Here is a 25,545-nt window from a genome sequence, read left to right on the forward strand (position 1 = left end):
ATATAATTTACTCATAATATTATAAAGGCCTTCAGTCATAACGTAATATGTATCTCTGTAATTTTCTGTTAGCTCCCGTAGAATTTATTCTTTAAATTAAAGTGGAAAGGATTAATCTGCAATTAATATAATAATATTTTTTACTGAAACAAAGTATTTTTTTGTAATATGATTACTGAAAACAGTCACTGAGAGTTTAAACTTTATGGGCACTAAAGAATATCTTTCTTAATTTATGCAATATTTCAAGAATTTGTCAACAAAATTTTCTCAGATTCATCATGACCAGATCGATTAATTAACAATGTTTAATTTTAAATGCATCAAACACTAAGAAAATAAAACAAATCGTTTAAAATAATCGGTTGAAAACAGGTTAAAAAAACTACTTAAAAACGATGTAAACTATAAGCATATACAAAAAAATATATAACTAACATAAATATAATTTTATTACAAAAACATGAAACTAACCAAAAAATAATTTAAATCAAGTCCGCATCCGTTGATAATGGTTGTCAATAATCAGAACACAGTGCGCATGCGTGAATTTTCAACGCCAGTTACGGTAACGCAAATGCGTGAATTTTTCTACGCCAGTTGGGATAACGCTATGCAGATTAGAAATTTTTAATTTCCTTTATTCTGTTTTATTTCAATCCAAAAGTACTTCAGAATGAATCTGAAAGATCAATTCATTAACAATGTTTGACTTTAAATACATCAAACATTAAGAAAATAAACAGAATCGATTGAAATAATCAGCCGAAAAATCTTAAACCTAGCCTTATTGGCGTGGGGAAAAAACTGAAGCCTTACTCATTTGGCGGTGGGGGAAAATAAAGATTTTTTTGGCGGGAAAGTTAGTTTTTAATTAATAATTAAAATTCTAATTAAAAATTTTAAAAAACGGACCCCAGTTGCACATTCTCGACCTCCAAGGTATATATGTACCAAATTTGGTAGTTGTAGGTCAAACGGTCTGGCCTGTAGAGCGCCAACACACACGCACACACATTGAGCTTTATATAAGTATAGATAGATAGATAAAAGTGTTATCTATCTATCTGCAAAGTGAAACACACATCGATGTTTTCGTAATTTATGAAACGTGCTTTTATCGCGCTTATTCAGAAAATGAACAATAAGATATATTTTTAAGTAAAACTTGTCTTGTCGATATATTGATAAAGGAATCCACATTCCATTGTTTTCCTGTATAAACATGAAATTTTTCTACGGCAATGACAAGTTAGTAATAAATCTTACGGAAACAACAATAAATGTGTTGATGTTTCTCATTGTATTTTTTGCTTACTGTTTTTTTTTTTTTTTTTTTCGTTTGCGCGATATATGAAATATTGAACCTGTAGCGAGTCTTCACTCCTTTTCATGCTGTATGCGGAGAAAAAGAGGTCAGGAGCATTCATAAGAACAATGGGATGATATTTATTCCCAAATCTGATGTTTAATATATATAGGAAATGTTTAATATAAAAAGGATTTTGCAGATGATACTAGATGAAATATGAGAATGGCATCTCTTCATGACCCTAGATAAAACTGGAAAAGGGAAATTATGCAAGAACTTAATGAATGAAATTGTAGAGGAAATTATGCAAGCACTTAAACACATCAAATCTGGTGTGTGATTTTGTAACTACAAAATTAGTTCTGTGTCCCGTTTTTGTTTCAATCGGCTGGGGAAAACGCGTTTTAAACACATATTCGATTTTCGAATGCTATGAATCGCATGCAAGAGAATAATCAGCACGCCACAGCTTCAGTAAAAATGCTCAATTCACTCCAAAGGTAACTATTGCACATCAGCGGCCTGCAAAACGTTTTTGAGGGATAACGCATTTATGAGAGAGCACTCCGGCTGGTCATGTAGAAGAATCGGGAGACTGGCATTTTGTTTTGAAGCAACAATCAGTTAGAAAGAAATATTCATCTCTGTATGGGTGGCTAAACTGTAGGGAGAAATTTTATTATGTTGGTTTGATCCTTTTATTTGTATTCACTTAATATTAGGTTTCAAAATAGCTTTGAAATTTGCCTTTTCAAGTTTGCGTCCGATAGCTTGCAATTTATGTATAGCAATTTTTAACCTTATTTTGATTATTTTTTTTTGAAAAATGTACTTTTAATTGCGTATATCACACATCTTTCTAAACTAAAAATATTCTTTCTTTTTTTTTTGTTATTGTCTGTATTATTTTCAGCGAGTCAGTCTCATCTTTAATATCCTTTGCACACCTAAAAACGTATAAAATTTATATTATTTATTTAATCTACATGTAAATGAATGTTAATAGACAATATCTATTCGCTTAGGAAATAAAAGATGCGTTTTTACGGATTGGCCGTTTCAACGTATTTATAGTGGACTGGACAGAACACAACGGTTTTCCATACGCTCAGGCTGTTGCCAACACAAGAGTTGTTGGTGCATTGGTGGCAAAGCTGATACATTTACTCACGGTAGGTTTTCTTTATGTGTGCATTTCTAATTCATTATGTGACTATTTAAAATGACACTTGCAAACATATACATAAACGAAAAGAAATCACCTTAACGTCAGATGTTGAATACCATGCTCTTAAATGAAACAGAATCATCATTTTAAATTCTGTGAGAGTTTCTCTAAACATCAGAATTATTTCCTTATTTATATGGCCTTTGGTCAGATTAGTCAGATTTATTTACTTTTTAGGCTATTAATGGATCAATATAGAATGCATATATTTATTTTTTTTTAAATTTCACCTAGTTTTGCGATACGACTGAGAAATATAAATTCAGATAAATCTATTTACTGCAAATTAAAAAGTACATATACTGCGAAAGAAGAACAGATGCAAAAGTCCTACTATGTAGTTAAAAACACGCAGATGAATGTTTTGATGAATAAATTTGAATTCCATCATAATATTTAAAGACATTGTTTAAATCGAATTAAAAATAATATTAATATTTAGAGAGAAATTATACTGAAATGAAGCTGATATTATTTTTTAAAAAATGCTTTAAATCTAAAGGCAATAAAAAGATAATTTTTGTGAGATAATTGCTTTAGAAGATATGAAAAGCAATTTCTATCGTCACGTGATAACGATTATTCATTAGACGACAGTGAATTCTATTTTTGCGCTTTTAAACTTTCTATTTATAGTCCGTTTCTTGCTTTCTTTCATATCTCCATCCTTTTGACTGAATGCACTCTTTGTTGACACGGCGAGCCCTCATCAGAACATTTCTAATAACACTTCACAGCTCCATTAATTAGTTAAGCGAAGCGCCCAATTCAGTAGAACTATAAAAAAGTTCAAAGAAGCAGTGTGAAATTTGTTAGATGAGGATGGTTTGTTTACATTTGACTGTGTCATTCGGCCATAAGTCATAATAACGATTTCTGTGCCAAGTACTTTAGTGTTTTACGTATACATAGATTGTTACTCATGAAGCATGAACTTGAATTTACATTCTGCCTATCTTTGCCCTTCTCTATCGATATTCGGCCTCAATGAAGTAAAGAGGATATGAAAATTCTCGCACTTTTATAATTTTCTAAATTTATTACAATTGTGTTCCAGAATGAAACCGGAATCACTCCTCAGAGCGTCCACATCATTGGCCATAGCTTGGGTGCTCACACTGCAGGATATACTGGTGCCGAGATACCAAATTTAGGAAGAATAACCGGTATGATATGATTGCATTTTCAAAAGTTTGCTTGATATTGAAGTGATGTATCATAAAATTAACGTGAGAGGAAGCAATGTATGAAAAGGAATGAGGTATTTTTACATGGTGCATCACTCGTATGTTGAAAACGCATATATAAACTATTAAAAGAGAACATCCGCCTTCGGTGAAGAGATGTCCGCCTGTCATATACTGATGGTATTAATTTAGTCAGGTCATGTAATTTTGTATGTGCTACATCTTAGGTACCAATTTAAACTTTACTCGCGTAATAAACATGGAATATTCTGATTAGAGTTTTGCTTGCGTAGTAGTTATGAAACTGATTTTCGGAATCGTTCCAGTTTTTGACACTTGAGATTCTATCTTTTTTTTTTTTTTTTTTTTTGCAGTGCTTTTTGAAACTGGAGGGCAGACCGTTGTTGTCATATCTCTGTGTCAAGAACTGTTATATGAGATAGAAGTCTGTGAAATCGGAGCAATGTATCAGTTTAAGAATCTGGTTATTGGGTTTTCATAATAGTATTAAATATATTGGTTCAATTGTTCAATTATTGAGTTTTATTTTATGGTATTACTCTCAGAGAATGGTTTTTATCTCTCGTGTCATTTTCACCATCTACCTGGTGTTCAAAATAATATATCTAAGATTGAAATCGCAATTTTAACTATTTATTCAATGACTCATGGAATTATGCTAGTTGAACATAAAAGCAAAAAATAAAACTAAGTCATCCACAAAAGTTGTAATAAGGTGTATAATTTATGTGAAATAAATAAATATTTCGAGTGCTTTCTGCTCTCTCAAATGAATCAGAGCTGCTTAATATTTCTAAGCATAATATATCGATAAATTATATGATAGGGGAAAATGAGTAATAGATAAGTTTATCCAAGATTTACACAATTACCACAAATTTTATCATTGTAACTGGATCTTGTTATGATAAATTTTTCTCTAATAGGTTTAGATCCAGCCGGTCCATATTTCCAAGATGCTGAACCTGAAGTTCGACTTGACAAAACAGACGCTCTTTTAGTAGATGTCATACATACGGACGGGGCAGAAAACCTTTTGGGAGGTAAGATCGAGAATTTGGATATGCAGAACCATTTATACATGACTTGTCAATCAGCATCTTCTTGGACTTCCAACCTTTCATTATTCGTGGCAATTACATATCTTATATTACGGTCACGGGTTGTTTCCTCTCTGCCAATAGTTTAAATTTCATCAAATATATAAAAAAACTAGCCGCCTTTGGTGACCCCTTTTTCGCCAAAATTATCGACTTTGTAGGCTGTTAAAAATAATGCAAAATGCTTATTCTTTTTTTAAATTAATCTTGCTATTTGATTAAGATCGAAAAACAAAAGACACGAATTTAATTGAATAAGTTAAAACAAATTATAACGCATGCCATTTTAAAAGTATATATACTGCAAAATAATACCGGAAGTAAAATTCCTATTTCGAAATGAATGTTCAAAGAAAGCATTTTTTTTTTTTATCGTAACAATGGAAACTGAATGGCAGTTCAATATTTTCACGGATGAATTTAAATTCATAACATAAAAACATTATTTTTTCAAATTGTATATTGAATTTAAAATGTTCATTAAAACTATGAACAGAAATGAAATCGATATTGTTGAAAAGGTCATTTTTTGATTTTAAGATAATTTGAAACACATTTTTGTGAGATAGTAGTTATGGTAAATAGAGTCATCCATTTCCATAAGTAAATGAATGTGATTACCCATCTAGTAGAGGTTAAATCTATTTTCGTGCTAGCTTTGTTTCACGTCTGTTTTTTTTTTTTTTTTTTTTTTTTTTGCTTATCAGTAGTGAAGAGAATTTGAAATGCATTCATGATTTTCATTCTGAATGCATAACTTTCTTATAACGAATTTTTATTCTTTAAATTTATGTGAGGGAAAAAAAATCATACGAAGAAGCAAAAAATAAATTTATGAAAAAATAAGATAGCTTCACCACCAAATCCTTCAAAATGGATATCTTCCTACGAAAGAACTCATTCACCTTCATTCTAGCTCAGTGAAGTAGCTCATAACAATGGTCCAACCTTCGAGTACTTGTCGATTGGCCCATTTTAACATTGAGCGCACTATCGAAACTATTATTATCCTTTTTCTACTTTTATAAACATTGAAAAAAATCTTTCGTTCCTCTATTTCTTTTTCTCTTAACGTTAATTTTAAACGGATAAATCTGTGCTGGAAAAAATATTTGTCTCTCGCCGCTCTCAAGAGAAATTCGTGCATTCTGTAAAATCCGTTCTGCATTAAATGTTTACGATTGCACACAACGTGAAGTGTGTTAGTGAAGAAGCGCCTAAAGCATCCAAATCGGGCATTTCTTTCCCCTTTGTGATTGAAGCGGGAGTTTTGTGAGTCTTCCAAGATCTCAGGAAGACCGCTATTTTATTATTTGCCTTTGGATGGCGTTCTTTTTCCTCCCAACGGAGCGTTTTTCCCCCCAACGTTTCAGCCCTCCCAACGGTGTAAAGCTTGACATAGCAAACGAGAATTTAAAAATAAATCGGTTGATATAAACAATAAATTTAGAAACAAAATAGAAACCGAAATGATGAAGAGCATAAAAATAAGATTTACATAAAATGAATAAAATCGCAATGAATAAATAAATGTATAAACAGATAAATAAAGGATTAAATGAAATTCTTAAAACGTGTCATAATACATGTGAATAAAAAAAAATGTTTAAAATGATTTTGTTTGTTCATTTTAATAATAATGTTCAACAGGGTCGAGGAATATAGCAAGCATAAAAAAATGGTAGAAGGGGGAAAAACTATATTTCTTATCCAATTTATTTATAAAAAAAAAAAAGGAAAAATGATGTCTGTGATCAATATATAGATAGATATTCAATAGACTGATGAATCGATCTGCGAATAAAATCTGCATGAATAAAAATGAGTAACTGGATCATAAACAGCACATTTTGTTTGCATCTCTTTTATATTGGATTGCTTCAAAAGTTATGAGTGGAGGTCTTCCATTTTGGTGGTGTGGCTACAGCGGACGTGGCTATAGCGGACACATAAGATTTCGTGGTCAGAGCGGACACTCCGAAACTCATCGTGGTTAGAGCGGACATATTTCCCCCCATCTTAGAACAGATAAAGGGTGCAGATAAATAAGTAAATAAATACTTTTAAAAATCACAAATATAATTTAAAACAGTGCTTTAAGTGGCAAATCTCTTTACCGTGTGATAACGTTTTTTTGTTTTTTAACCGAAGTTTTCTGTTTTTGCACTCGATTATCGAATTACAAGGATAAATACATTTTTGCCAATCAAATTTAATTATTTATATTATATTATAGTGCGAATGCATTTTAAAAATAGCGAAATGTAATAAAAATAAAAACTTTCAGAGAAATATTTAAAAATTAATAGTAAGTAACAGTATAATGAAGAGTATGAACGAATTTCAGAGATTTTGTGGAAAACTGTATTTTAGAGTCAAATAAATATTAGAACAGGTGCAATTGCCATAAAATTAATTAGTTTCATTAATGTAAGTAAAAATAAATACTAAAAGTAAAATATATAAAACAGATACAAGTAAATAAAAGAAAAAGAAACACAAGTAAATAAATATTAACTAACCTTTATTATAAAGGCATAAATATCATTTACCATAGAATTTAGTCCAACCTAGTTACAAAACTTAAAGATCTTAGACATTTTTCTAAATTATTTGATGTTTCGAATTCTTTTGGGATGTTTTCAATTCTTTCATCCAATTTTACATATGCGTTTTTCCTTTTTATTCCAGGGTTGCCTAACTCTCTGGATTTCAAATTAAAAGACACTTCTTGTGTTTCTTCTTTTAGTATTTTAACTAATAAGTGGACATTAGGCTGGTTTCTGCTAGTGATTGCATTTAATTTGGAATTCCACCCTTCAACAGCATTATTTGTCCTATGACGCTGTCCATATACATTCCATACTTTAATGGGCATATTTGGAGAAAGGCCTTCTCTCTCAAAAATATCGGCTTATCTCTACAGCAGGTGCAAAGCTCGAAACTACACAATAGATGACATATGACTGATTAGGAAAACAACACAATAGGTGCAAAAATGTCCGCTCTTCCCACCCAGCTCCTCTCACGTGTCCGCTGTAGCCACTGTCCGCTCTGACCACGTCCGCTCTGGCCACGTAATCTTCCATTTTTATTATTTTGTGTTTAAATAATTTTATTGATGAGTTTTGATATGCGAAAATTATGAACAGAAGATTACACTATATGGAAACAAATTTTTAATGTTGCTATTTATTTACATCTAAAATGTATTACAAGTAATCATTTATTTATTTTTTCTTAAGATTTTCCACAGCTTCCACTCGTTATTCTGTAAAGCCAGGATATTTTTTAAAAGAATGACAGTCCGCCTGCATGGGCTCATTTAGTAAAATACAGAAAAGCTTCTTCTCGGCCTTTTGGTTAAGATCAAAGTGTAGTTCATACCTGTTCTTAAAGATTTGATTTTGACTGAACCCATGACGACACAAGGCCGGACATCTGAGGGTTATGCGCCGGGGCAACGCGATTGAGAGTCCCCGGCATGAGCAAGAACCGGTTCTGGACGATAATAGCGGGGTGGAAAGAAGAGAGGAAGAAATTTAAAGACGATATAAAGGCAGCCACGTATTACAATATCCAAATCGATTCTGCTTCTGATAATTCCCGTAAAAAACAAACTTTAGTCCTTATTAGGCTTGTAAATTTTGAAGACAAAAGATAAACTGTAAATGAATCATTTATAGGGCTTATTGAAATAACGGATGTGATTGGAGAAGGACTATCAAAAGCTTTATAGAAAATATGAAGTGAGCTTGATTTAGATGTTATGGATTGTAGTGGACGACAACGGCAGCTACATGAAAGGGAAATATAAAAGAGTGCAATCTACAATACTTTCTCTAAACCCTCATCAATTTATGTGCCTTGCCTATCACACTCTTTTAATTTATTATTTTTTTTTCCGCTTCCAGAAGTGTGTATTGTAATTTGGGGGGGGGGGCATTACATTGTTTATATTGCTTATTTTCTGTATCTACAAAAAAAAATTGAGAAATTTTACAAATTGTTTTAAACATTACTTTTAACTCATTATGCGGCAATCGTTGAGCAGCCAAAATAGATTTGGTTAAAGCAGTGTATATACAGTTTGAAGAAACTTGTAATGCTCCAGATTAATTTATTGATGCAAATAACAATAATACAGCGGTATCCAAGGCTAAAAGTCTATTGGATTCAATACAAGAAATGACAGTTATTTTATATTTAATAGTACGGTTTGTAATATTGTCCAACATTAGTACTATCAATAAACTATTTCAAGCAAAAACAAATTCGCTTATGTTTTTGATTTAGTCAATAAAATTAAAACTGAAATCCAAAATTTAACTAATTTTAGACGAAGCAAAAGTGATAGTACGTGATTTGAATATTTCAGAGCATTTTCCGATGCAGCAGAAGAGGAAATTATGCGAAACCCGGTTGAGGAATTCAGATGTTGTTTTTTTAACTCGGTAACGAATACTGTTGTAAAAAAAAGAAGAGAGATTTAAAAGTATTTCAAAATAATCATTGACATAAAAATCTTACAAAAACATGAATTAGAAAAATTTTCAAAAACTTTGTAACGTTTTACAACAGAGATGCAGATGAAAACCTAATCAAAGAAACTGTTTTGCTACGAGATTCGATTTTGAATGAAAGGGATATAAATAACGTACAACACATATTGCAATACATACTAAATAATAATTATAATGAGTTATTTTTAATGGTATTAACTGTGTTAAAACTTTTCTTTATATCGACAGTTACAATAATAAATGATGAGTTTTTTTATAAGCAAATTAAAATTAATAAAGAATTACTCTCTGTCAAACATGTGTACATAACGCTTAAATGCACTTCCTATATTATGCACCCAAAACGAAATTGCAAAAAATTGTAATTTTCCTGAAGTAATTAATAGCAAAAACAAAATCATGCATTAAACAATCATGCAATAGTAATATTTGTTCTTGTTTCTAATTTTTTTATTTACTTTTAAAAAAATTTAGGGTCCCAAATGGTTTCTTGCATCCGGTCCCCTTCATAAAGAAGGCCGGCTCTGGGCCTATAGGTGATATAAAAGTGCGCCGGGAAGAGTCGCCTTCTTCACAAGACCTGGAATCGGCTCATTTGCACTATTTATCAAATTTACAAAATTCAAAATTTAAATGTCAATTAACCTCAGGATATGGGTGAGAATAAGGTGCAGATAATTTATAACCAAATTAAAAATAGATACATTGAGTTCATAAAATATAACCCATGCTGGAACCCATGGGAAATATAACCCATTCCCCTTACGAGGAATCATAATGTAAAAACTATATAGAAATAGACATTAACATGAGAAAATTAAAATGGACACAGTGAAACATATTTAAACAATTCATGACCAAACCATAACCAATAAGAAAATGCAGCGCTCCATTCCTTGAAGGTCTAAGTTCAAGGGGCCGGAAAGCCAGTAGATTTCAAGGAAGAACGTAAAATACTCCCAGAGAATCTTATATCATCTCTCGTAACGAAGAATTAAGGTGTATCCCTTAAGAACAATACATTTATTGTACTAGTAGATTTTTACTTCTCTCTATGGACTAGAAAGTTAGCTGTCCACTTCAAAATTAGGATTTCCTTCCATGCGCAGCACTCATCTGTTGCGTTTCTGATCACCATATAGATTCGTCAATGTGCTTTAAATAACTTAGTTAATAATGAGATAAGATGAGAGGTTGCCTAAAGAAACCAGTGATCTAGCCTTCAGCAGATTTGAAATTGGTAACGTTGTTGTTGTTTCTTATGGCACTCGCCATGGACAAGCCCGCTGTTCAAAAACAGCCGATTTAAGCCTAAAGGAGAGCGCCTCTTGGATATATCATAGAGCCATCTTGGGCCAAGAGTAAGACTTAACTACTCAGCATCAGTCATTCGCTTGCACAACCCCTTTTTACAGGAGGGCACGTTCACACATTTCACAAATTGAACAGGAATAACAACCATGCCCAAACCGGAGCTCAAACACGGAACGCCCAGATTACGGGGAAGATGCGTTACCCCTATGCCAGGACGCCGGTGAAATTGGTAATGTACTAGTAGCAATTAGGGATGACTAATATTTTAAGAGCGGTTATTATGTAACCAATATCAAAAAGTCACAAATACAAGTGATCAATACTTTTCAAAGAGGGGTGTGATTCAAATTCTTGATACCATCTTACTGGTGATATTTCGATTACAGGTTTTGGATCACGATAGAAAGTAACAATCGATACAATATCACTGAAATTTGCCGGAGCGGCGACTTCACTGGAAAGTTACAATCGATACGATCTGTCCAATGGAAGCTCTCGAAAGAAATCTGTGATTGGATTGAAAAGTGAACGGACCGGTTATTGGAATTATCGTATCGTATCATTGAATTGCATATCACTGAAATTTATCGGAGCGGTGAAAGTGCGAGGCTTCACTGGAGAGTGCGAAGTCACCGCTCCACTTTACGGGAGTGACCGATATTCGTATTTGATGATGCACTATTCCATACAGATCATTTTTAATTGCTCGTGACATGATTGACTTTGATTATATGTATTCTGTTTACTGCTGGCGAGATCTATTGGTAGAATATAGGACTAAAGTAAACGTTTTAAAGAAATGACATATATTTTTAACTCACCTTTTCCAGAAAATGGTTCACTCTAATAAATAAATTAAATAAATAGTTTTGAGAAAAAAATAAAATTTAAGAAGTAAGCTGAAACAGATAAATTAATTCAATCACACGTTACTTAAATTAGTAAATTAAGTATTAATTACAACTAATAAATTTTATATTTAATATTAAGTAATAATTTTTAATTAATAATATGATTGAAATAACAAATATCTGGAACGCATATTTAAAAATAACAATAGCAATATTATTTGTTATTCAAAAAAATCGTGGATTATGCATCTCTAGTAGCAATGCACTGCGCCAGTAAATTTTTACATCTCCTTGCAAACTTAAATATACACTGTCTATTTTGCCACTGGGATTTCCTTCCTCATATGCTGAGTCTCAACAGTCATGTGTTGAATTTTTGATCATCACATAGATTTCATTGCATGAATTGTAATGAGATAAGATGAGAGGCTGCCCGAAGGAACCAGTGATCTTATCTTCAATAATTTGGAATTAGTAAACACTTTTTTCTCTCACTTCTTAAATAAAAGCAGTTGCAATGATTTCTTTTTAGGGTTGGGAATCAGTGATCCAATTGGGCATATGGATTTTTACCCTAATGGAGGACGACGCCAGTTGGGATGTGTGTATTCGTCGAAACAAGATAATGCTGTGGGAGCAGCAATAAACTGTAAGTCACATATCAATTCCCAGTCAATCAAAGGAAATAGCGTCATAAATGCACAGAAAAACATACTACATTGAGTAAAAAATGGTATTTCCTATACAGAAATTTTTACACATTGTTTTGTTATTTTTATAACACAAATAATTATGATGGTTTGGCTTTAAGAAAAACTGCCATCGAAAACGCATGTAAATAGCTCTGAAAAGTGTTATCGATGTCATTTAAACTTCCTTATACGTATAAGGAAGTTTAAATGACATGTGAAGCACAACTGTCCATGTCATCTAACAGTACATTTTTTTTGTGTGTGTGTGTGACGTTATGACATTTCCTCTTCTCAAGCTATTTAATGGATTCGAATATCAAATAAAGCTGAAAAGTGTTATTGCTGCAGCATTATACGTATAAGGAAGTTTAAATGACATGTGAAACGCAATTGCCCATCTCATCTAACTGCACGTATCTTTTATTTTTGTGATGTTATACTATTTTCTCTCCTCAAGATCTTTAATAAATTCTAAAACTAAATTTAATCAACTCACTTGACTTCCCTCTGGTGATCATTAATTAATTCCACTGCCAAATGCATAATTAGTGGAGAAGTGAATGAAATTTTTGGGGAAATATTTGAAAATTATAGAATCTACATTCCGCAACAACCTTCTAAAAAAAGGCATTATATTGTTGACATGCGTTTTACCTCCATTTGTAAGGCTAGATTGTTGCAAAGTGTATATTTACTTCTATGTAATTATATGATTAAAAAAAATTAAAAGGTATACAGAAAACAGGAGAAAATATATAGATGTACAGAATAATAATATTACCAATTGGCTTCAAATAAAACCACAAAATCTAAATGTATAAAAATAGCTATAATTTATATATCAATAAACCGGCTGTAACGAAGAGTTATAGGTTTCATAGAACAACAGCGTCTTTCCTATAGTAGATACAAAGTGAAGCTACAAATTTTCGAATGAAGCTTATGTATGTGCTCAGCTTAAAAATAAACAATTACTTTAACCCTTTAAAGGGCCATTTTTTTCTAGTCATATTATGTTAAAATATTTTTAGGCTTGAAATTAGAATAAGAAAAGGGATTCGTTTAGCTTATTAGATAAATTTAATTTGATTAATTAATTCATTTGGTTCATTAATAATTAAGTAACAAGTCAAGACAAATCATTTTGTCTGAGATAAAGAACTGAAGCATCTAAGTTTCTGACTTACTAAAAAAATGTTTCAGAAATTATGCCAACCTACATCATTTCATACAAAGATTGATGAATTTGGTGGGAAGCATACTTCCCACGGCCCTAGAAAAGGTTAAAACACAACAGACACCTTAGTTCTCCTCAAAGAATTTGAAGCAGAATAAGACGATTTAATCGATAGGAAATTCTGTCCACCCATCCGTTTCACTGCTCGAATTCTTAGGTACAGTTAGAGAGGGCATATATGTCTTGTTGCACATGTTCAAAAAAAAAAAGACTAAGAAAGGGTACCAGTTTTCAAATGTTACATCACAGGGTTGTTGGGAAAGGCTACATCACTGTACCTCTATGCATATATTTCGAGGCTTACTGGAAGGCTTTTAATGGTTTTCATCTGAACTATGCGACCTGATTTGGTTTGACTTAGTGAGATATTTTTATTCTTTCGAATATCAGCATGTCAATCCATTCTTTATTTTCATAAATTATTTTACTATCCATTTTGAAAATATATTTTTGAAACATTTATTACGTTTTGATACAGAATAAAGCCAGGAAGAAGAAGAAAAAACTTTCTTAATAATTTAATTAATTAAATAATTAATAAAAGATTTTTAATGTTATTTTTAGTCGACTCCTGACGATTTCCAAAGGAAGTCCGTTCTTCGTGCTCTTTCAAATGCTGTTCGAAAAAATAGTCATATTGTGAAGATATCAGTCGGATTTAAGCGGTATTTTAATAATAAAGGGTTAAAAATTCAGTGATGTGTCACTTGTGCTTTGTCTCATTCAATAGTGTCCTTTGAGTACAAGCATTAAAATGGTTGCCATGCTATAAAGATTTTTCTTTATATATAAGTTTTGGCGCATTGATAACGCAGGACACTTCATCCATGTCAGTGCAAGAATGACACTCCCTGTTTCTGATAACGAAATGGAGCTTAAGAGGCAAAACGCCACGGACCACAATGATTGCTCTTTTGAAACGGATTATACCACGTTATAGAAGACTGTTGAAAATAATGAACAAAATGATAAAAAATGTGCTTCTAAAAGTTTATTAATAAGGAATATATCTATAAATTTAACGTACCGAACACTTTTTAAAAAAAATTATACTTTTGGTATGCATAATAGTAGTTTAATCTAATAAATTGAAGTATCATTTTTAAATTTAATCTCAACATCTTGCAAATTTAACTTTTATAATTGCTTTATTTATTTAATAAAATGAACAAAATGTACAAAAATTGATTTGCATTCAAATGATATCCATAATATTTAGTACTTTCCTTCATTCTCAATAATTCTTCAACAGTGCAGCTGTTTCTAGTTCATGTCGCGTGCTCAAACTATGAAATGCATAGCAGTTGCTTGAACGAAAGACCGTCTCATGCCCGTTTCATCCAGAAAACGCTATATCGATGTACAAATGAAACAGAACGGATGGATTTTACATTCATCAATGGATTCGTACCCAAGATGATTTTGAAGATTTGCATTTAAATATAAATAAATATCATAGATTTCATAACATTTGAATGAATTGAAAGATGAAAGTACTATTTTATTGTATATCATTATTTAAACTGTACAACAAAACAATTGTACTTCTACAAAACTATCCATTTTCCAGTTATAAATATTTAAAAAAATGAGAAACCCTTCAATGAAATGCCTGATTCTTTATAACTATTGACAAATCAATACAGCTCTTGTAAAATAATAGTCATCATCATTCAAAGTCTGTTTCAATTTTGTGAGATCAAAACGGATAAGCTAAGAATCCGCGTGCCTCACATTTCTTCGTTTAAATTTCTGGCACCAGAAATTTTAATAATACATGTACCTTTGAATACATCGGAAAAAATCTGTTAAGAAACAAAAATCAAACGAGGGGGTCCCTTAAATTTCAATTTTAAATATTTTTTTCTTGATGAACCAAAATCAAAAATTCTGATTACTTTATAAAAGCATATGTTATGCAACTTATTGTTTTGTATGCTCATGATGCTCTATGTACATCTGTCTTGTAAAGTATTCACTAGAAAAATTCCCGGATCCATTTAAAATAAGCAATATCATCCTATTTCAAAAAACTGGAAGAGACCCTAAACTAGCCACGTCATACAGACCAATAGCTCTCTTGCCTACTATAGGAAAAGTTCTAGAAAAATTACTCACACAGCGTCTTATTTATTTTCTAGAATCAAATAAACTCATCAACAATAACCAGTTTGGATTCCGTGAAGGAAAATCCATAGATGCTGCTCTTAAAAAGCTTGTAGAAAAAATTTATGATGGAAAAAGGGAAAAAGACAATATTCTGGTTCTTTCAGTGGACATCAAAGGGGCATTTGATAATATCCAACACCATTCAATAGTTAAATATCTAGATAAACTCCAATGTCCCCAAAATTTAAGAAACATCTTTGAAAACTTGCTACATGCCAGAAAAATAATCCTCAACACACAAGAAGGCTGGGCCATAAGAGAACAGAAGCAAGGCTGCCCCCAAGGATCGTGCAGTGGTCCAGCTCTGTGGAACTTGGTGGCGAACGATCTGCTTAATAAAATCTGGCCTGCCCATACAACTATCCAAGCATTCGCCGATGATTTTGTTCTGGTCATTAAAGCCAAAACAAAAGAAAATCTAAGACAAAATACCCAAGAATCAATAGCACAATTTATATCCTGGGCTGACATAAACAATCTAGAAGTGTCCACGGGGAAATCCAACTTTATTCTGTTTAGTAAATGGGTAGCAGGACCCAGAATCTATTGGCAGGGAGAAAGAATAAAGCAGACGCATGCCATTAAATACCTAGGTGTCCATATTGATGATAAATTGAATTGGAATACCCACCTCAAGCATTTAGCATTGAAAGCGCAACAACAACAATTCAATTTTCTCAAAATAGCTGGCAAATCTTGGGGGATAACACTTCGACACAGAAAAATTTTGTACAGGACAGTCATTGAAAGGATGCTTGCACACGGAGCTGGAGTTTGGTGCCTTCACCCAACGGTTAGATTAGCAAGAAAGCTCTCTTCCATCCAAAGAAGCTTTCTGTTAGCAATTACGGGAGCATACAAGACCACGCCTACTGCAGCACTTCAGGTTATCCTTGGCTTGCCACCACTACATCTGAAGCTTCAAATGATGGCAAGAATGACTGAACTGTACAGACTCCGTGGAATCGTACATGATATGCCACATATCAGCCCACAAGAGTATGAATACAGAGCTACGGGCTGGACGTCACATCCTTCCAAACATCTCCAAGCACATCAGATTTCGTTGGAAGACGGTGGGTCTCAGAATGTAGTACTCGGGATCTATACAGATGGATCAAAATCCTCAGCAGGAGTTGGGGCTGCATTTTGTGTCATGCAGGATGCAGTGACTATACACCAATGGTCAACCAGCCTATTGAAAGAAAACACGGTCTTCCAAGCTGAATTACTAGCACTCAACAGAGCAGTCAAATACGCAACCTCTCTTCCTACATCAGATCCAGTTACTATTTACGTCGACAATAAAGCAAGTATACAAGCCTCAAGTTCTCCAAAATCCAATAGCCAATTAGCAAGAGATACATTTACCCTTCTTCTTGCAAACCCTGACATTAAAATCTCATGGATCAAGGCACATGTAGGCTATGAAGGGAATGAAGCGGCTGACAAACTAGCCAAAACAGCGGCTAATGCTAATCAAGATCGGAATATAATGAAGCTCCCAAGATGTCACCTGAAGAACATCCTCCAAACCGATATGATGACAATATGGCAAAAGGAATGGGAAGAAGGCGAAACAGGCCGCTCCACATTCAACATAATACCGAAAGTTTCTCTATACGCTGCCAACTGGAACAGAACGGATGTCCTTTTCTTCACTGGACACGGTCCATTCCCGACATACCTACACAGATTCCATCTGGCCAACTCTCCTTACTGTAGCTGTGGGGAGATAGGATCTCCAATTCACTATGCCACCGAATGCCTACTGACTCTGTCATGGCACATGAGAAAGCCAGAAACAAGTCTCGAAGAAGAATGGTACAGGAGAGTTGCATCGAATACCCTTTCACGTGGCAAGATCCACTCCATAGTAAACCATATTCACAAATACCAAGACCTATTCAAGACTACACATTAGCTGAGACCAAAATGCCACATGTCAAAATCAGCCGAAATTATAACTTCAAAAGTCCCTCAAAAGTGCAGTTTTCGAGAAGGAAATCAAAACCACAGGATTCAGACGGACGCCACAGATTTCTGACTCTTTAGTGATTACTTATATGCTAATATATGTCATACAGATATTCTCAATGTAAATTATCAATTTTTCAGTTAGTAATCTCATTTCCCTGTAAGTTCAACTCAAAGTCACCATTTGTTTAAGTATTCTTTTCCCCTCTATCTAGTTATTACATCACCAAAAAATTGAATATAGTCATGTAGGATTTGACACCAATGTGATTCTCTCTGGAGAACCCTGGATGGTCTGTCGTCTCTTTCTTTTTATCTTCTTTCTTTCTTTTTTTTTCCCCCCCCCCCCTTCCATCTTGTGCTCATCCAACAGGTTAGATAACTTAGTGTTATAGGCACCGGGGGCACAGGATGGCGTTATGTTATGTCTTGTAAAGTATTTTTTTATTGTGCTCTTAAAAATTATTCAGTTGCTATTGACAGATGCTATGATTCATGCTATTGAAAGAGTTTTAGATGAATGGTTAATTAAATGTTTTTTTTCAAACATCAATGCTAGAAGCATGTTAATGAAGGCATTTTTTGTTAAAACAAATTGAATTAAATTCAATTTTTCCGCAAAATAATAAGCATTCTTACTAAAATAAGACGTATTAATAATTAACCCATATTAGTTATCTATTAAAAAAATTTTAATTCTCTAAAAAATATTTTTGAATGAGAAAATATTAAAAATGACTGAAATACATTATTTCATTTTAAAGTAGAAAAATAATCCTTAAACTATCATTCCAAGTAATTACCTTTCAATCAAAAGTAAGTAGCTATATCCTGATAGTGGTCATTTTTTATACTTCGTCATAATAATTTTATTCAATAAAATAAAGTTAGATGAATAAGTTGCTTCAATCAGACCTCAGATCACTGCATGAACTTAATCGTTGCATAACTAAATCAAGGGGACTATTATGTGGTCCAAAAAGAGCTATAAAAACTAGCAGTCATTATAAATTGGAAATGAAGCCAATTAGAGAAAAGAGAAGCAATAAAGAGATGTTAAAGGCATCAAAATACTGGTTCGAACAGAACAGAAACTAAGACTGTTTGTATCATATGTGAGGAACAAACGAATCATTTAAAAAATGATGCCGCTCTTAAAATATCAAACTTTATATGAATATGAAAACCAAAGAATATCTTGCTTTATTGAGCTAAAAGAAATTGGCGATATAATTTGACCCTTTTTTTTATTAAACTGATTACATAATTTCAATAAGTTGTGTTTTTCCTTCTAAAAAGTGTCTTTCTCAAAAAGTTTATTCAATTTTTAAAGATAAACTAATAAAAATTATACTGCTGCTTTGTTACTAAAGTTATTATTATTAATCTACTTCATTGCACATTGTGGTTCTATTCATTGCAAAATGCCTGGGTGATTTAAATACGGAAAACTTCGCTTATTTTTGCTGTTTTAAAAATAAACTTTTTAAATCATGCATTTCTCAAACAACAAATTATTTTTCTTTTGAACGTATCCAGAACCCTCTTAAGATTCAAAATTATGAAGGGAACGATTCTTTATCGAACGATCATTATGTGGAATGCGCTAATCATTCTAGTTACTGACAATTTAGTTAGATTTTTTTTCATTAATTATATGATTTTTTCAATGAAACCATGATTTAAAGCCAGAACGTATGTCCTATCATAGCTCAAAAGTTCGGTATTCTATTTAACACATATTCAAATTTCATACTTGAAAATGTCCTCTTTAGATCTATTTTTTCTTTAATTCTTTGCGATTTTTCTTTTTTGAAATATAAATTTGTATCAGAAATAATAAGACATTTTTTGGCGTATTAGCACTATTTATTACGTGGGTGTTTTTTAAGTCCAAGTAATACATTACTTAAAAAATGCAGAATTCTAAAAATCTATTATTTAGCTGCTACAAATAGATATAATATCAATCATAATGATTCTTCATACTTAAGGAATCATATTTTGAAAAAAAAACCCAGCAATAATTGAGTTTATTTTGCCTTTTACTATTATTGCTGCTATTTATTTAAATATCAAAATGTCTAACTTCCTGAATAATTGAGGAGCCCCTCCACCTCTTCACCAATTTCTCTCTCTCTTCTAAAGTAATGAAAAAATTTAATTTTTAATAATTTAAAAGTAATGTTCAGCGGAATCTAATTTTCGAAAAAATTCAGCTATACGTATTTTAAAAAAAACACACACACAATTCCTTCTGCATTCCTCCTGTCTTATTTAAATAAATATTAAGACAATTTTACTCTGCTAAAGTGACGCATTGAAAGCTATCGAGATGAACATTTTGGTGTTTTTTTTTTTTATTATTATTATTATTATTTATCACAATTATAGATATTTGTTATTCTAAAATTTGATATTTCTGCAGTTTTTAGTGCTTACCTTTCAAAGATTATTTCAAATTCTTTTTGATTGCATGTCAATCAGGAAAATATTTAAATGATTTTTTTCAATAATTATCTACAGCTTTGCATGGTATAATATCCAAACAGACCGAGTAGTATTGAAGGAAAAGTTGTATTTCCGTCAATGAAAATGCACTTATAGAAATTTTGGTAAAGAAAAAAAAGTGTTTATTTCAAGATGAAAATCTATTTTTTTTATTATAATAACTAATTAAAGAAGGTACAATGCATTTATAAATAAGACAGTTGAAGCATTTTAGTTAAAATTTCGCATTTAACATATTTTTGAAATATTACCTATCATATATTTGTAATGTTAAGAGGAGAAACAAATCAGTCATTTTTATTTATAGGAAATAACTTCCTTTTAAAAAGAGCGTTCATTTAAAATAGATATTCACAAATCAGTAGGGGAGTTAAACAAGTTTATATATTATTTCTTTTGACATATGACCAACTTTCGAATTTTTCTTGGTTTGTAAATTTATAATTATGCATATAAAATTTCATTTTGAATAAAATATCTGATTTTAAATTATATATATGCCAGATTAAATCAGATTTCTTTCTTCCGTTGTAATGCATTTGGTACTTTTGATCTGAACTATCAATCATTATTTTATTTTGATAGTTAAAAATATTGATGATAATTTAACATTGCTTGTCTAATATTTCGAAATATAAAAAAAGTTTTTCCATTTTCCATCGAAGACATTATTAATTGTGAAATTTTACATACAAATATTCAATTTACAATACAATTTCTATACTGGAAGCATCTGCTGCAGTCTCACCAAAACATTCTCTAATAAAAGTGTTATCCTAGCGAACGCCTTGCATTACTTTGGAGTTCAGTAGTTACGAACCTTTTGTGCGCATTTAGCATTTTCACTGCATCTATTGTGTGTATGAGCAATTAATCCCTGGCATGAGAGGAATAGTTCCGAAAATCGAACTTATGTTTTAGACGCATTTTTTCCAAACTATTGAAATAAAAATCTGACACAGAATTACATACTCTCTAGTATGTTACAATGGCAATCACAAAATTACATATCAGATTTGATATATGTAAGTATTTGCATTTATATGCTGATACTATATATTTATATGCTTTATTTTGATATTATATATTTACTGATATTATATATTCATATGCTTTATATTCTGAAAGTAAATACAGACAGACAGGCATCCCCTTTTAGATTTGATTCAACATTTGACAGATGCCAAAGATGTTAAATATTTGTACTGAATTCTATCCCTCTAGCTCTTTTCTTTTTGTACTTGCCGTGTTCACTCATATTCGAACATTCTGACAGTCAAGCTTTCTCTAAAAGAATTTTGTGTAAAGACCGTACACCACATTTCATCCGTCTAGCTCAAAGTGTTTTGGAGTCATCTTTGTCACAAACTGACAGATATTTTTCAGAAAAGGGTTTTTCGAACGGAAGATCTGAAAAGTGGGTATTCGTCAACATCTCGAGTTCGAATTGTTTGACGATTATAATAACTTTATATTTCACCTACAAGAAAGTAAAAATAAAAAGTGCCCTATTGGAGCATTCATAAACGAAAAATAAAAAAAATAATAACTTCATTATATAACATTCCAATGTTATATAACCACTGGAATAATTTTTTTAAGTCGGAAAAAAAATTTCATTTTTTTTTTCTTTCTAAATATTGAAAAATCCGAAAGAAGAATGATTCGTGTGAATTTCTACAGCTGGGACATTTTCTTATTGAGAAAATTTGAGATTCCATCTCTTCTTATAATGCCAACACCGCTTAAGATGATTCATGCACCCTCACTATTTTTTTAGCTCACTCACCTTATTATACTTAGATTGAAACATAACTCCTATAATTTGGCACTCACAATTATAACGGCCTCCACATACACGGATGAAATCGGTGAGAAGATCGGTATGAATTTCAAATTTTTCCATGAATCTGTTTGATACATGTACATTTAAAAATTGAATGTAGGTGCAGTATTACATTAAGGTGTTCGTTGGGATGTTGAGCCATGCCAACTCCAGTGCCGTGGCGCGGTGCTAGGTTACGCGGGTATGGATCCATGGTGCGATCGAAGATCCGGGGAATTTACTGACCAAGGGAGTATGGCAAACTCATCCTCGAACCACATAAGCTTTGTGGCACATCCTGCTGGTGGATGTCATCGATCCGAGGAGAATCGATTCGCATGTAAACACGTTCCGCAAAGACTACTTGAGTGTGTGCATACTTGAGTTGATTCATCGTGCCTTCCACAATGATGAGTGCACCCAGAGAATACCACAAAAACTTTCCCATAATGCCCCCTCCTCCAGCTTGGGCCCTTCAGGCAGTTGTTGCAGCGCGTTTGATGTCAGACGTTTCACGCCGCCAGTATTCATCTGTCCGATGGAGCATGAAACGTGATTCATTGAAAAAGGCCATCTGTCTCCACTCAGTGGAAGTTCAATGGCTGTGCTGGCGCACAAATTCCAGCCTTCGTCGCCTATGAACATCAGTCAACATAGATGCATTAACCAGGCGTCTACTGCGGAGGCCCATAAGCTTCAACATTTGCTGAACCATCATTGTGGAGACACTTTTGGTAAATCCTTGGTTCATCTGAGCGGTCAGTTGCTCACGGGTTGCACGTCTATTCGCCCGAATGCATCACCGCAGCCATTGTTCATCTCTGCCATCTACGGCCCGCGATGCACCACATATGCCATGTCGCTGCTATTGGATAGTGCTAATTTGCCATACATGGTATACTTTTACCATGACGGCCCGCAAACAGTTTACAAAATGAGCCGTTTCGGAAATGCTTCAACCCTTGGCCCGAAAGCCAATGATCAAGCCTTTTGGAATAAATCGCTCCGTTTCTGCATGACTGCGAGAATTGGAATGTTTTCCGAATGCCTATAATATACTTTATATGTATATCTACAAAATTGGTTGATAGCACGTGCCTTCTGCGATTGGTTATTGAACGTGGGCGTCAAAAGTAGGCGGTGGTCAGGTGGTCACATTAATAGGATTGGACTGTGTATATATATGCACCTCAGTTCATTTGTTCCAGGCGTATTTTTAATCTGATTGAGAACAGAACAATATCTGTGCACCCTCTAAACTTTATCACCTATAATTATGAAATGTGAACTCGTCATTTGATTATAATTTAAAAATTTATGCAGACGTAGCCTCTGTAACATCAAAATTCGAACTCGATAGGATAGCTCCGCAACGTTGTTCGATACTCTACTGCCGTGCAATATCGTGAAGATATCATAATAATATTGCGTAACATCTCGTGAAATTAGGAGTTTGACTTTAATGCTGTCGAACCATTTCAAAAAAAAGTATGATGCAATTCACAGTATAGCAATGGTGAAGAAGCTGTCCTTTAGTGTGGAAAAGGAAATAAGAAAGATATTCTTTTGAAATCAATAGAAATAAATTCATATTGCATTTAGTAATATATATATTGTTAGGAAGGCTTGGCATCCAAAATTACATTTCCCATTTTTTTAGTCACAACCGAATGGATACAGAATGGCTGCGACCATGGGCGAGCTAATGCTTACTTCCTGGAGTCCATCGAAAATAATAAATGCCGTTTCTTGGCTATACATTGCTCCAGTTACAGCCAATACGAAGAAGGAAAATGTCCTCCAAAAAATTCTACGGTGGCAGAGATGGGATATCATGTAAAGAGGAACAAAGAGCAGCCGCCTGCAAGATTTTACCTGAGAACAAACGGCGAAAAACCGTTTTGTCTAGAGGACAGTATTAGACTACGTTAAAGGGGATATGACACGTTTTCCTGAGTCGGACGAATATCACGGAAAAGAAATAATTCTTTATTTCACTGTTGAATTTTCAGCTGAAGAATTTATATTGTAGTTTTTTTAAATAAAACTATAATTATGCGTAATAATTGTTATGTGATTTAATTAAACTATTATTAGTTTAGAAAATTTGTACTCTTGTAGCACAAGCACAGAAAACAAAGATATATGTGAAAGGTGATCGCAAATTTGTGGAAACTTCAAAAAATCATAATATGAAAAGTAATGGCAAGAAAAAATTGTGCTTGAGGGAATATGTTCAGAAAGCCTTTAAATATTTTTTTTTCCGTTAAAATTATTCCAAAATGACCAAAAGGTGGCACTAACACTCAAAATGAGAGGGTTTATGCAAATCAGGGAAACAGAGCATAGTAACTTAACACAACGCACTTTATTTTAAAGCATGACAGCCACCACAAAGTATTAAGCAGGTGAAGCATAATTACGCCTATTACAGATGAGTGTATTATGTCAACTGCGATATCCCCAACAACTCGTTGAATGCCATCTTTCAGTTCCACCGAAATGGCGGAGAGCCCTGGTAAATACGATACTTTAGGTATCCCCATTACCAAAATTCTGATGGTCTGGCGATAGTTAGGGTCACTTAATCTTACATCCTCGGCTTATCACTCTGTCTGCATTGAATATGCCCTGGAGAAATGTCTGGATGGAATGAGATCGTAAAACAGAACACCATCCTGCATGAAGGTGATTGCAGGTAAAGCGCGTCTTTGCTGCGAAGAAGGCATAACGTGGTCTAACAAAAGTTTAAGATATCGCTTTGCAGTGACGGAACAGTTTTCCAACCATATACAGGATAACACTCTTCAAAAAAGAAAGGGCCTAGAAAGAAAGACACGTCAAAACCACACCAAACAATCACAGGCGGAGAATGGTCTCAAGAGGATTTGATGTTGCCCAAATACAATTGCTTTGCATATTTACTTACACAAAAGGACAACACTTCTTTAAATTATACGAAATTTCTTATATTCTTCCATTTGCTATTAACTTACAAAGTTACTTCATATTGTGGAAATTTTATACTTCATTATAAATGTTAATGTTAGCTAATGTTCAATAGACAATATTTTACAAGCACCAATTAATAATTTACTTCAAATTTGTAATATTTTCTTGAACTATGATTTTAGTTTTATTTGGCTTTATGGCACTAAGAACACATTTGATCTATGATTAACTTTGAATGTTTCACAAAAATTCCAAACATAAAAATGCAACACTTCTTTAAATTATACGCAATTTCTTATATTCTTGCTATTTACTATTAACTTATAAAGTTACTTCATATTGTGGAAATTTTATACTTCATTGTAAATGTATAACAAAAATTTTTGTACTTTTTTTTTCTGTTGCTCTTAATTTGTGTAAAAGATAAATATTTTTTTAAACAACTATCATTTTCCCATCTTTAGTTTTTGGAGATTGGAAAAACAGCTATGCAAAACAATTAATTTATAAAGACCTTCATTAAATAATATTTTACAAATTTAAAGTATAATAATAGCTTACTTCAAATATTTGGCTGAATTTTCTGCAATGATTTATGCACCCAAGCAGTATTCTGAAACTATGACTTTTAATTACAAATAATATT

General features: G+C 32.6%; 1 protein-coding gene across 4 annotated transcripts in view; it reads left to right on the forward strand.

Annotated features, from left to right (window-relative positions):
* LOC129972775 (pancreatic lipase-related protein 2-like) overlaps positions 1–24,993 on the forward strand; it is a 36,243-nt gene extending 11,250 nt beyond the window's left edge. The window contains exons 3-7 of one of the 4 annotated variants that reach the window (XM_056087028.1): positions 2,338–2,484; positions 3,598–3,706; positions 4,675–4,791; positions 12,069–12,185; positions 23,608–24,989. In XM_056087028.1, coding sequence (XP_055943003.1) covers positions 2,338–2,484; positions 3,598–3,706; positions 4,675–4,791; positions 12,069–12,185; positions 23,608–23,879 — 762 coding nt within the window. In that variant the 3' untranslated portion in view covers positions 23,880–24,989. Of the gene's footprint in view, positions 1–2,337; positions 2,485–3,597; positions 3,707–4,674; positions 4,792–12,068; positions 12,186–15,606; positions 18,168–23,607 lie in introns of those variants that run through there. The other 3 variants (XM_056087031.1, XM_056087030.1, XM_056087029.1) reach the window with 3 other exon arrangements.
* Positions 24,994–25,545: the final 552 nt, after the last annotated feature.

This window comes from Argiope bruennichi, chromosome 6 (assembly GCF_947563725.1).
Source record: "Argiope bruennichi chromosome 6, qqArgBrue1.1, whole genome shotgun sequence".
Taxonomy (NCBI): domain Eukaryota; kingdom Metazoa; phylum Arthropoda; class Arachnida; order Araneae; family Araneidae; genus Argiope; species Argiope bruennichi.